Source organism: Cibotium barometz, chromosome 44 (assembly GCF_041138505.1).
Source record: "Cibotium barometz isolate CiBa-2024 chromosome 44, ASM4113850v1, whole genome shotgun sequence".
Taxonomy (NCBI): domain Eukaryota; kingdom Viridiplantae; phylum Streptophyta; class Polypodiopsida; order Cyatheales; family Cibotiaceae; genus Cibotium; species Cibotium barometz.
In genome coordinates, this window is record NC_141089.1 from 11860080 (window position 1) to 11874118 (window position 14039).

At 47.3% G+C, this 14039-nt stretch overlaps 1 protein-coding gene across 1 annotated transcript in view; it reads left to right on the forward strand.

The window, feature by feature from the left end:
* The window catches only part of LOC147612964 (phytyl ester synthase 1, chloroplastic-like), a 65867-nt gene that overhangs the window by 31821 nt on the left and 20007 nt on the right, over positions 1 to 14039 (forward strand). The window contains exon 6 of the mRNA XM_086782240.1: positions 2032 to 2138. Within this exon, the coding sequence (XP_086638366.1) occupies positions 2032 to 2138 (107 nt within the window). The remainder of the gene's footprint in view (positions 1 to 2031; positions 2139 to 14039) is intronic.

Sequence of the window (14039 nt, forward strand, 5' to 3'; positions counted from 1 at the left end):
TCCATATAGCTTCAAAGCATTCATGATTGCATTGACATCATGTTGTGTGTTTCTCGGAAAAAAGAAGGAATCATCTGCATACGCTTGACTAACAAATTGGTTAGCTCCTGTGATGTCAATACCATGCGGCTTGCCTTCTACAATCAAATTATCCATATACAAGAGCAATGGATTAGTGGCTATCGCATAAAGCAAGGCACTCAATGGACATTCGTGTCTCCAAGAAGCTGGCGGTATACCTGAGTGTCAACAAATATTAATCATACGAAGAACTTCATTTTTAAGTGAATCCCAATATTCAAGAAAGAACTCCATTGTCGAGCCACCCAGCCAGGAGATTTCTATTTCCCTAAACCACGTAACGCATCATGCAATTCTTCTTTTGTAAAAGGCACTTCCATTTTCAACAAGAGATGAAATGCCAGGGTTGTTTCCGTACAGCGTATGATGGTTTATCGAACGGAATACCTACGGATTCGTACGGATTTTTTTAGGGATTTTTTTTTCGATTTTGTTTTTCAAAAATAAAATTTTTTTCCAAAAAAAATTAAAATTTTTGGTAGGTAATGGTCTTTCTTTGGCTTATCCGTGGCTGTTTGAGCTTCCTCTGTATTATGATGCTTCCCTCCTTTCTAAAATACTCCATATCTGGACTTGGAAATACTTAAGTTTATAAGTATTTTTTTAAAACACCGTATTTTATCGTACGATTAAAAAAGAAAATTATATCGTACCGTATTTTCTCGTACGGTATCATATCGTACGAACCGTACAGTATCGTACCTGACAACTATGTGAAATGCCAAAGCTGATCTCAATACAAAGAGCGTCAAGCTCTCACATCACCCTAAAATATCCCGCATAGGGCGTTGCATCATGGTACCCAATGTAGTAAAGCGTGCTATTTATAATTGTACGGTTCCGAAGTGAAAGGGTAGCGTGTAGCCATAGTGTGTGAACATTCCTTGTGAGTGTATTAATATGTACTAGTGTGCGTTTGTGTGAGAACAACCTCTTAGGATTAGATATTATGCAAGTGTGTAGGATGCTTCCTTGGGAAGAACTAGTCCAAGTTTGATTGAGTCAAAAGATAAGGCTTTATGCCTACAAAAGGCTTTAGTCTAGGAAATAGCCTTATCTTTTGACACATAATTAGACACATGTCACATATTGGGCGCGCACACACACACACACACACACACACACACACACACACTAATGACACATGGCACACTTATCCCATGACTCATAGGGAGTGTTCACATGGTGATAACAAGTGCACACATATATAGGATGCTCACACCTAAGAGGGCATTCCCACCTCCTAGACTCCGAATATCCAACAAATCCCCCTCCGGAGCGAAGGTGGAGATGATTTGAGAAGACCTTCATTAGACAATGGTGATTTGGGCTCTAAACTGCAACACGTGATACAAAAGAGCACAGTGTGCCAACACTTGAAATTTTTTTGTCGGGCCTAATATAAGACCTTGACCACTGTGCATACATCAGTCTACCTAGAACAACCTCCCGTGGTTATAAGTAGGGATATGTGAAAAACACAGCGTCTTTTATAAAAACAAGGCTTACAAGAAAAATTCAACAATGAGCAAAGCAGGTACCATGTGTGCCAAAGTTGCACCCAAAGGGTGTCCCATATGTGGGTGCCTTGCCTAGGCACTTCCACACACTCGGGCTGATAAATTGGTCCCAAATCAGTCCCACACCTAAAAGTCCACTGCCTGCTTGCAGGTGTGTCACATGTCTACGCCTGTTCTATGTAGCTAATTTAGATTTCTTTGATCACTCTATTTGTCGTCATACCAAGTAGTAGTTGAAGGTTTTAATAATGAGGTTAAATATCTCAATATTTTTCTAGTTGAGAATAAAGGCACTTTTCTCGGTTCATGCTAGGGCCATTTAATGAATGTTTTCAAATGTTTGGTTTGTGCATGCTTTATTAAGTCAACTACTAGTTTTTGTATCTTGCTTTGCTGAAATTGTATTGAGTAGAATCAGTTCTATGTGCAGGAGATCCGATTCGAATGGCTTTGGCAACTGTAGATAAGAAGTTAGCTAATGTAGATAAAGCACAGGCATTACGTGATAATCTAGTTGCATTATTGCCCACCCTTCCGGTGAGTTCGACTCTCTCTTCTCCCAGTGACTCATTTTTTAATTGATCTTGCAATTGACAGGTATACTTTCAACACAACTAACCCTGACTATGAGGCATCCCTCACCCCACCACCACCACCACTTTCACCACCCCCCCACAATATAGTTATTCCCATCCACAAGGCAGGGAGTTCAAAAATTCACCAGACTACAAGAATGTTATGGCCGCGATCACTCACTATTTCTAGTGGACAGCCAAAATAGCTAATCACATTCCCATAGAGGAACTTGGCGATAGCTAATCCGTGCATTGGGTCTGCGGGTCAAGCAGGTGTTCGGCAAGATCACTATACATTAGACCAGATTTCCATGCATGGGGCACTCATAGAGGCCTAACATGGAGGGACACACGTTTATTGCTGTTTTGTGAATTTTGGCATAGCTTTGATACCATCCCTTGAATTAGGTTATCATTGGAAAAGTCCACCTCCCTTGAACTAGGCTAATTAATAGGCCAAGGCAGCTAGAGGTGGAGGAAGAGGTCATATGGATAATTAAAGAATTATATGGGCAGGTCATAGGCTGTGCCCATACAGAGCAGGGATTCTCGAAACCCAAGTGAGATAGATTTGTTTTGTTTCTATTTTATTTTCCGTTCCATAATGAGATATGCCATCGGTCTGATAGGCCCATTGGGTCTTTAGAAGATGCTTAATTTTTCGTTCTTTCTTTCTCTCTCTCTCTCAAAGAAAAAGTTCCATGATACATCCAGGTAATATTGCGAGCACTCTGTTGTCTTTAATATCAGTATAACATCATCTTCATAGAAAAGGATGCAGATTATTTCCTCTCCTAGGGTAAATCATTCTCCTCTCAGCACATATATGAGGTATGCCATGAGAGGAGCATCAGCCCCCGAGAGAAAGAAAGATGGATATATTAAGCGTCTACTAAAGACCCAATGGGCCTATGAGACCAAAAATAATACATGTGCAGGCAGCAGCATGAACACACAATATGAAAGGGAAAAAAAACTAGCTACTTAAAGAACATGACTCACGTACTATGTGAGTCTTGCATGTACAATGTGATCAACCCAACAAGCCATGCGATGCCCTCATCCAACGATAGCACCATCCTCTTGATGACAGAGCGGAGAGCTGTGTTTCTGAAGTATGTCCTAGATCTCCAGCTAATGGGTGGAAGTTTATGGATCTATGGGGGTGGGAATGCCTGGCTCTAAAAAAGATGGGGCTCTCTCTCTAGTGACTCCATGGGTGGGTGGTTCTAGAGAATCCCACGCTTTGGTATGTCGATGGCTTGTACGATCATGGGGCCTTAGTGGTCCGCCTTTGTGGCAGGCTAAAGGAGTCTTAAGAAAGTTTGTAATGGAGGTTTGAGAAGCATCCTGCTGGCTGCAACCCCTTGGGGCACTCTCTGAGTATGGCTTCTTGGTAAGACAGAGCTCCAATAGATACATATCTAAGCATCGCTGATCCACATACTGCATGCAGCATAACCCATGAGAGGGGGCCGAATCCATCTCGAAAAAGACAATGGAATTTCCCCTGAATTTCATAATAGTGTGGCCGTCCGTATGAAAAGTGCTCCTCTATCTCCACCTCCCTGATCTTGCATACCCTACAGATCTGTCCCTCTTGAGGTATGCACTTTGCTCTGCCCGACACAACTCTCAGCTGGCCAATAGCGATACACATGGCATGTGAGATGTGTCGATAAAGGTATCTAGGACAAATAACGAAATCCATCATCAGAAACTTGCAGGAATTGCTCTCTGTAAAACTAGAGTTTTGTGGAGAACATGGGTTGGGGGCTATCCAGGTGCAACTCGTGTGCAGCATTGCCAAGTCGAGGTGGATAAGGGTGGTGATCTCTAGAGAGAGAGAGAGAGAGAGAGAGAGAGAGAGAGAGAGAGAAAGAAAGTTGTATTAACGTCTTCAAAAGGCCAAAATGACCTATGAGACCAAAAGGTTACGTCATATCCATGAGGTAGATCATCCTCGGTACAAAATAGTAATAATGAAAGATAATAAAAATCTAGAACTATAAAATCTGATCTAGGTGCATGAGCAGAGAGCTCTCATATCACCCTAATACATCCCTCATCGGCTGTTGTGACATGGTGCTCAAGGTGGTAAAACTGAGTTGGCATGAGAAGGTCCTGCGATGATGGGATATGATGGCCCGGATCCTCTTGTGGTGGTGTGGCCGTGGGTGAGGGCCATGGGGTCTGGGGCGTCGAGCTCTGCATAACTCAGTGGCTCTGTCGAGTGTCACACCTCTCGGCCGAGCTCCTGCACTAGCCTGTGGTCCAGGTATGATGGGTGGATCGGCCCTTGGAGTGCGTGTATGGAAGAAGTCCGTGAGAGCTCTGTGCTAGTCCTCGAGCAAGTACAACTGATCTGGATCTCACTAAGGACTCCCTGTGTCTACGGAGCTTTAGAAGAAAAAGTCCTAGGCATCTCTGATCCAGGAAGTCCATGATCCTGGAAAGTGGTCCGAACCCAACTCGGAAGTGGCAGTGGAACCTCCCCCGAATCTCATAGTATACAGGGTATTGGCATATGTAATGATCCTCGTCTCGGGCTCTGTGTGACAGAGCTGGCATATCCTGTCCTCTGGTGCGGCCGCCCTGGGCCCATATCCGGCGGTCTCCACTCTCAGCTGGTGGGACAAGGTGCGGATCTGGCCGATCACACATCTCACCCCAAAAGATAGGTGTGTCCATGTAGCGTGGGTGGATGATGAAACCATCATCTGTCAGGCATAGGAGATGATCTTTGTAGAAGGCCATCTTCGTCCCCAGTGGACGACTAGGTGAATTCCATTTCCTCTGAGTATCCAATCTGACAATGTCCTTCCTGATAACCTTGTTTTGCTCTGTGTGGCTGAGAGCAAATGACGGTGTACTCTAACGGGGGGAGTGCCTCCATCTGCATACCGTGCATGCCAAACCAAGTGCCTACCTGTGCATACCAGCACATGGTATCTCCCTCGAGTGTCAATTGTCTCGAGGACTCTAGGGCTAGCCGGGGGTATCTATCCAGTGGAAGCTCCCATAGCTTGTGCCAGCATGTCACTGTCTCGAATAGAGCCTCTGTCACTATCAGTGCAGCCCCCATTTGTGCCCGTACAATCTCATGTGGCACCGATGGCTTACTCCTAATCATGCGCGCGCGCGAGAGAGAGAGAAAGAAAGAAAGAAAGAAAGATTTTATTAACGTCTTCCAAAAGACCGAACTCGGCCTATGAGACAAATCGGAGTACCTGTATGGGGTATCCTCTGTCGTCCCAACAAAATGAAAAAGTATTGAATAAAAAAAAAGCTGAATCTGGGTGTGCAGGGGATGGAGCTCTACTACTAGGAGAGTGCAAAGCTATATGCATGGAGTATACAATCATGATATCCATCCTGTACCATACTGGGGGTATAAAATGGTATACATCAGTGAAGGGGGTGTCCACAGCTCCCTGAAGAACATGCCTGGGTGTGCTCTGAAGCGAGCCAGTCGCTCCGCACCCTCTCTGTGAAACTGAGCTCTGATCTCTGTCATCTCTCTCTGGTATAGGCGTGGTGTCCGAAAGCCAGGTGTCCTCTGTCTCCTGCGGGCTCTAAGTGTCTCTGCTCTCTGGAGAGTAATTCCCTGCCGTGTAGGGGCTGGGAGTGGGATGGATCTCTGAAAAAATGTAGTAATCTATGTCTGTCACCCCCCCTCTGGAGCTGTCTGAGCCTGTAATAATGTGTCTCTGTGGCGCTGTATGTCTAGAATGTATCTCCCCAGTATGCGCTGGTCTGCTGCCTCAAAGATCTGGCGTAGGGAATGTGGCTCTCTGAATAAAATGGGATATCTCTCTCTGATGGCTGTAAATGCTCTGCATCTGCATACATAATGCTCCTCACTCTCCACCTCCTCTCTGCACAATCTGCATACCCTCTCCTCTCGGGGGTTCCGTGCTGCTCTGCCAGTCTCAATCTCCAATCGGTGTGATGAAACTCTGAGCTGACCAATAGCCACTCGGGAGCCGTGTGGTAAAAAGCCCTCCATGTATCTAGGCCTCTCTATAAATCCATCATCAGTGATACTCATGAAGTGATCTCTGTAGTATAGCATCTTCGGTGGAAGCAGCTGTGTAGGCGATATCCATGTCTCTCGTGTATAGAGCTGCCATAGATCCTGTCTCAATACTCTGTTCCTCTCACTATGAGAGAGACGGATATGTGGTGCATCCCTGTCATACTGGAATGGTGGTAGATGATCCATGTCTAGGCCATGCTGTGAGAACCAATGTGTGACCTGTGCATACCATGATCCTCTGTCTCCTGCCTCAGCCAATTGTCTAGATGCCTCAAAAGCTCTGTATGATAATCTGTCCTGTGGCATCTCTCTGAATCTGTCTAGCAGGCATATAGTCTGAAATATGGCCTCTACCATCATAGGAGGCGCAGCAAGCTTTGCTCGGATAATGTCATGAGGTACTGACGGTTTGCTGGGTATCATGCGTGCCATCATGAGGGCCTGTGGTCTCTCTATCTGTGTCCACCAATGGGTAGCAAGGCCTGGCGCCCATACTGCTGCTCCATACATCAATGCCGGTGTGACTAATGTGTCAAATAGCCACCCCTTCGTCCGGGGCTCCTGAAAATGCGCTTGGTGGTACTGTCTCTCTAGCATAGCCAATACTGCATATCCCCGTGTCAATCTAGCTCTGGCTGCTGAACCCATGGTGAAGCGTGTGGCTGCTGCAGAGAAGGTAACCCCTAGGTACACGTATGATGTCACCACCTCCACCTGGCATCTTGCGAGAGTGAATGTCAGCTGACTCCTGCCCTGTCTCGATGTATGAAAGACCATAACCTTGGTTTTCCCAAGGTTCACAGTAAGACCCCTCTGTGTGCAAAAATCATCGAGTGCATGTAGATGCTGCTGTAGACCACCTGGAGACTCAGACACTAATACAATATCATCAGCATAGAGCATAATATGTACTGAGGTACCTGCTAAATCAACTCCATCTCCGCCTCCCCGTGTAATGAAGTCAGCCACCTCATCAATGTATAACCCAAATAGCATGGGGGAAAGTGGGCATCCTTGCTTCACACCAATGGTGCTAGCAATAGTCTCGGACATACCTCCTGGACATCTGACTCGCCCAAAAACCTGCTCATATAATGCATAGATGCCCCATGTCATATTTGCTGGTATGCCAAGAGACTGCAGGCGCTGAAAGAGCCTCTCTCGTGGTACTGTGTCAAATGCCTTGCGGAAATCCACAAAGCAGCAATAGAGCTTTCTCTTCCTCACTCTGGCCTGATCAATCATACATCTCAAAGTGAATACATGGTCAGTGGTAGAGAAAGCTCTCCTAAAGCCTGCCTGCCCTGATGAGCGTAAACCTGCTCGCTCAGAGAGAGAGAGAGAGAGATGTTAAATGTCTACAAAAGACCCAATGTGCCTACGAGACTGAAATGATACAATAATGTCCATGACATCTCTCATCATGGAACGGAAAATAAAATATGCCAAGCAAGGGCCCATCGAGGATATCCAATCATGGGTGATACAAGAAGGCTGGAGATGTCGATAGTTTGCTGTGAGGATGAGGTTGCTCGATGTCAAGCGAGGGCAACCTTGTATGTCAGGCAAGGGCCATCCAGGATGTCCATCAGAGAAAGAAAGAAAGAAAGAAAGATTTTATTAACGTCTTCCAAAAGACCGAACTCGGCCTATGAGACAAATCGGAGTACCTGTATGGGGTATCCTCTGTCATCCCAACAAAATGAAAAAGTACTGAATAAAAAAGCTGAATCTGGGTGTGCAGGGGATGGAGCTCTATTACTAGGAGAATGCAAAGCTATATGCATGGAGTATACAATCATGATATGCAACCTAGCTAGCTCCATCCTGTACCATACTGGGGGTATAAAATGGTATACATCAGTGAAGGGGGTGTCCACAGCTCCCTGAAGAACATGCCTGGGTGTGCTCTGAAGCGAGCCAGTCGCTCCGCACCCTCTCTGTGAAACTGAGCTCTGATCTCTGTCATCTCTCTCTGGTATAGGCGTGGTGTCCGAAAGCCAGGTGTCCTCTGTCTCCTGCGGGCTCTAAGTGTCTCTGCTCTCTGGAGAGTAATTCCCTGCCGTGTAGGGGCTGGGAGGGGTATGGATCTCTGAAAAAATGTAGTAATCTGTGTCTGTCGCCCCCCCTCTGGAGCTGTCTGAGCCTGTAATAATGTCTCTCTGTGGCGCTGTATGTCTAGAATGTATCTCCCCAGTATGCGCTGGTCTGCTGTCTCAAAGATCTGGCGTAGGGAATGTGGCTCTCTGAATAAAATGGGATATCTCTCTCTGGTGGCTGTATATGCTCTGCATCTGCATACATAATGCTCCTCACTCTCCACCTCCTCTCTGCACAATCTGCATACCCTCTCCTCTCGGGGGATCCGTGCTGCTCTGCCAGTCTCAATCTCCAATCGGTGTGATGAAACTCTGAGCTGACCAATAGCCACTCGGGAGCCGTGTGGTAAAAAGCCCTCCATGTATCTAGGCCTCTCTATAAATCCATCATCAGTGATACTCATGAAGTGATCTCTGTAGTATAGCATCTTCGGTGGAAGCAGCTGTGTAGGCGATATCCATGTCTCTCGTGTATAGAGCTGCCATAGATCCTGTCTCAATACTCTGTTCCTCTCACTATGAGAGAGACGGATATGTGGTGCATCCCTGTCATACTGGAATGGTGGTAGATGATCCATGTCTAGGCCATGCTGTGAGAACCAATGTGTGACCTGTGCATACCATGATCCTCTGTCTCCTGCCTCAGCCAATTGTCTAGATGCCTCAAAAGCTCTGTATGATAATCTGTCCTGTGGCATCTCTCTGAATCTGTCTAGCAGGCATATAGTCTGAAATATGGCCTCTACCATCATAGGAGGCGCAGCAAGCTTTGCTCGGATAATGTCATGAGGTACTGACGGTTTGCTGGGTATCATGCGTGCCATCATGAGGGCCTGTGGTCTCTCTATCTGTGTCCACCAATGGGTAGCAAGGCCTGGCGCCCATACTGCTGCTCCATACATCAATGCCGGTGTGACTAATGTGTCAAATAGCCACCCCTTCGTCCGGGGCTCCTGAAAATGCGCTTGGTGGTACTGTCTCTCTAGCATAGCCAATACTGCATATCCCCGTGTCAATCTAGCTCTGGCTGCTGAACCCATGGTGAAGCGTGTGGCTGCTGCAGAGAAGGTAACCCCTAGGTACACGTATGATGTCACCACCTCCACCTGGCATCTTGCGAGAGTGAATGTCAGCTGACTCCTGCCCTGTCTCGATGTATGAAAGACCATAACCTTGGTTTTCCCAAGGTTCACAGTAAGACCCCTCTGTGTGCAAAAATCATCGAGTGCATGTAGATGCTGCTGTAGACCACCTGGAGACTCAGACACTAATACAATATCATCAGCATAGAGCATAATATGTACTGAGGTACCTGCTAAATCAACTCCATCTCCGCCTCCCCGTGTAATGAAGTCAGCCACCTCATCAATGTATAACCCAAATAGCATGGGGGAAAGTGGGCATCCTTGCTTCACACCAATGGTGCTAGCAATAGTCTCGGACATACCTCCTGGACATCTGACTCGCCCAAAAACCTGCTCATATAATGCATAGATGCCCCATGTCATATTTGCTGGTATGCCAAGAGACTGCAGGCGCTGAAAGAGCCTCTCTCGTGGTACTGTGTCAAATGCCTTGCGGAAATCCACAAAGCAGCAATAGAGCTTTCTCTTCCTCACTCTGGCCTGATCAATCATACATCTCAAAGTGAATACATGGTCAGTGGTAGAGAAAGCTCTCCTAAAGCCTGCCTGCCCTGATGAGCGTAAACCTGCTCGCTCAGAGAGAGAGAGAGAGAGATGTTAAATGTCTACAAAAGACCCAATGTGCCTACGAGACTGAAATGATACAATAATGTCCATGACATCTCTCATCATGGAACGGAAAATAAAATATGCCAAGCAAGGGCCCATCGAGGATATCCAATCATGGGTGATACAAGAAGGCTGGAGATGTCGATAGTTTGCTGTGAGGATGAGGTTGCTCGATGTCAAGCGAGGGCAACCTTGTATGTCAGGCAAGGGCCATCCAGGATGTCCATCAGAGAAAGAAAGAAAGAAAGAAAGATTTTATTAACGTCTTCCAAAAGACCGAACTCGGCCTATGAGACAAATCGGAGTACCTGTATGGGGTATCCTCTGTCATCCCAACAAAATGAAAAAGTACTGAATAAAAAAGCTGAATCTGGGTGTGCAGGGGATGGAGCTCTATTACTAGGAGAATGCAAAGCTATATGCATGGAGTATACAATCATGATATGCAACCTAGCTAGCTCCATCCTGTACCATACTGGGGGTATAAAATGGTATACATCAGTGAAGGGGGTGTCCACAGCTCCCTGAAGAACATGCCTGGGTGTGCTCTGAAGCGAGCCAGTCGCTCCGCACCCTCTCTGTGAAACTGAGCTCTGATCTCTGTCATCTCTCTCTGGTATAGGCGTGGTGTCCGAAAGCCAGGTGTCCTCTGTCTCCTGCGGGCTCTAAGTGTCTCTGCTCTCTGGAGAGTAATTCCCTGCCGTGTAGGGGCTGGGAGGGGTATGGATCTCTGAAAAAATGTAGTAATCTGTGTCTGTCGCCCCCCCTCTGGAGCTGTCTGAGCCTGTAATAATGTCTCTCTGTGGCGCTGTATGTCTAGAATGTATCTCCCCAGTATGCGCTGGTCTGCTGTCTCAAAGATCTGGCGTAGGGAATGTGGCTCTCTGAATAAAATGGGATATCTCTCTCTGGTGGCTGTATATGCTCTGCATCTGCATACATAATGCTCCTCACTCTCCACCTCCTCTCTGCACAATCTGCATACCCTCTCCTCTCGGGGGATCCGTGCTGCTCTGCCAGTCTCAATCTCCAATCGGTGTGATGAAACTCTGAGCTGACCAATAGCCACTCGGGAGCCGTGTGGTAAAAAGCCCTCCATGTATCTAGGCCTCTCTATAAATCCATCATCAGTGATACTCATGAAGTGAGCTCTGTAGTATAGCATCTTCGGTGGAAGAGGCTGTGTAGGCGATATCCATGTCTCTCGTGTATAGAGCTGCCATAGATCCTGTCTCAATACTCTGTTCCTCTCACTATGAGAGAGACGGATATGTGGTGCATCCCTGTCATACTGGAATGGTGGTAGATGATCCATGTCTAGGCCATGCTGTGAGAACCAATGTGTGACCTGTGCATACCATGATCCTCTGTCTCCTGCCTCAGCCAACTGTCTAGATGCCTGAAAAGCTCTGTATGATAATCTGTCCTGTGGCATCTCTCTGAATCTGTCTAGCAGGCATATAGTCTGAAATATGGCCTCTACCATCATAGGAGGCGTAGCAAACTCTGCTCGGATAATGTCATGAGGTACTGACGGTTTGCTGCGTATCATGCGTGCCATCATGAGGGCCTGTGGTCTCTCTATCTGTGTCCACCAATGAGTAGCAAGGCCTGGCGCCCATACTGCTGCTCCATACATCAATGCCGGTGTGACTAATGTGTCAAATAGCCACCCCTTCGTCCGGGGCTCCTGAAAATGCGCCTGGTGGCACTGTCTCTCTAGCATAGCCAATGCTGCATATCCCCGTGTCAATCTAGCTCTGGCTGCTGAACCCATGGTAAAGCGTGTGGCTGCTGCAGAGAAGGTAACCCCTAGGTACACGTATGATGTCACCACCTCTACTCATGAAGAAATGAAAGATCTCTAGCTCCTGTATCTCTGCAAAGGCCCGCCTTTTGCGGCGAGTAAGTCTCCTCATCTCTCTCCTCGACTCCTGCTCTGTGATGGCTCCCAAGGCTCTCTGTATGCGGAGTCGTGAGTATAGGGCTCTGCACTCGTCATCATACCATCTGTTCTGGGGCATAGTCCCAGGTCTCGCAGGCTCTCCTGAGTGTACACGATGTGGGAAGCTCTGTAATGCAGCCGTGTGTAGGAGTGATGCGAGCTGGGCTGTAATGGTATCCATAGATGCCAGGGGATCCATGAGTAGGAGCCCATCCTCTACTCTGCCAGTGTATATGTCTGCCATGTCATGTGTGAAGTAGATGGTAGTGTGTGGCGTCGGTATATGGGGGGCTGGTGATACTGGTGATCCGGCTAGTGAAAATGCCAAGTATGTATGATCTGCCCCAATAGGACGAGGTGGAATGGAGAATGAGGTGACAAGCTGTGATGCCTCCAAAGACCCCATAATGTAGTCTACCACCGTGCCTCCGGTCCGTGTATGACCCCCATGTGGGAAGCATGTCAGCCCTCCTGATCCCGGCCACTGTAGCATCCCGTTATAAATAACGAGACGATGCCTGGCTCCCAACTCTAGTAAGTGGTCCCCATAATGCCCTCTGTCTGGTCCAGTGTCCTCTGATGCCCGACTAGCCCCTATCTCCTCTGGATCCACAGGGTGGAGGATCTCCATGTCATCATAGTCATACACCTCACACTGTCTGCTCTGTGTGTGGGCATTGAAGTCGCCCGTAAGAAATACTTCCCCTAGTGTAGAATAATGCATAATCTCCTCTGACAGACAAGTGTATGGCGAGGCTCCTATCTCCTCCTCCTGTGGCATGTCCTCTGTAATGACGTAGGAGGATCCTGATGGAGAAAAGTAACATAGGGCTATGTATATAACCCTGTCCTGTGAGAGCTGTAAGCTGATCCACATGTATCTGGCCTCTGGATCCTGTGCTACCACTCTCAGTCTCCCCTGTAGCTCCCGTTTGAATAGGACTGCTACTCCCCCCGACCCTCTCGAGGTACCCTGGCGTGTGGTCCTCCTGTATGCTGACTCCCACTGGAATCCCTCTACTCGGGGTAGCCCTCTCTCTGGGCTCTGATGTGTCTCTGTCAGAAGTATGATGTCTCTCCCCACCATAACATGCTCCAGTCGTCCAGGCTGCACCCATAGTGAACCATTACAGTTCCATACTGCTATGTGTATCTCTGTCAGTGGCCTGGTCTGTGTCCCATAGGCCCCAAACCGCTAATCCATGGGCCGGCCATCAATGATGACCCGACCATCTCGATGGAAGGCCTTCTTGCCTTCTCTCCTCGCGTGTAAGACTCGTGGCATGCAAGTTCTCCTATGCTCAAGCTGCATCCTCGTGAGATCATCATCCAAGAAAATAGGAGCTCCCTCTAAACCCCGTAGTATGACCCTCTTCCTCATGAAGGTGACCCTCTCCGTCTGTGAGACCAAAATTATGTATGAAGTGTACATGAAATCTCGTCATGGACGAAAAAAGAAAAAGAAACAATAAACTAAAACTGAAGACTGAGAGCTAAGATCTCAGACACTGAGATTATACAAGATGAAAATTCTAGATCCTACTATGCCAGGTATAGGGTACAATAAGTGATGGGATATGGCAGAACCAGTGCTTGTGCACCTGCATCCTTTGTTGTAGGATTTCTCCCATGGAATAAAGAACTCCTGAAGGGGAGGCGGCAGGCCAGCCCATTCCAGTCCCAACATCGTGTACTGTCGCTTTTTTCTTTGCTCAGTGTGGATTTGTTATGAATTGTAGTAGAGAATTTGAACACTTGGGACATAGAGTTTAGATCTGAAGATTGTTTATCTGTCCACTCCGGTCTTTTTAGTTACAATTTAACCCTTGTGCACGCTAGCAAGCATCTTATTGGGCCAAGAGCCTGGTGCCAGACCTATAGGATATTTTTCAGGCTGAATGGTCAAGTTTCGGGCTGGGCAGGCACATCCAGGTTAAAGTGGATAGGTTTGGGCAGCTTCTGGGCAGGCACATAGGTAGCTGTACAGACCTCGTGGGCAGCTGTACAGGTCAGGCCGCAGGCTGGC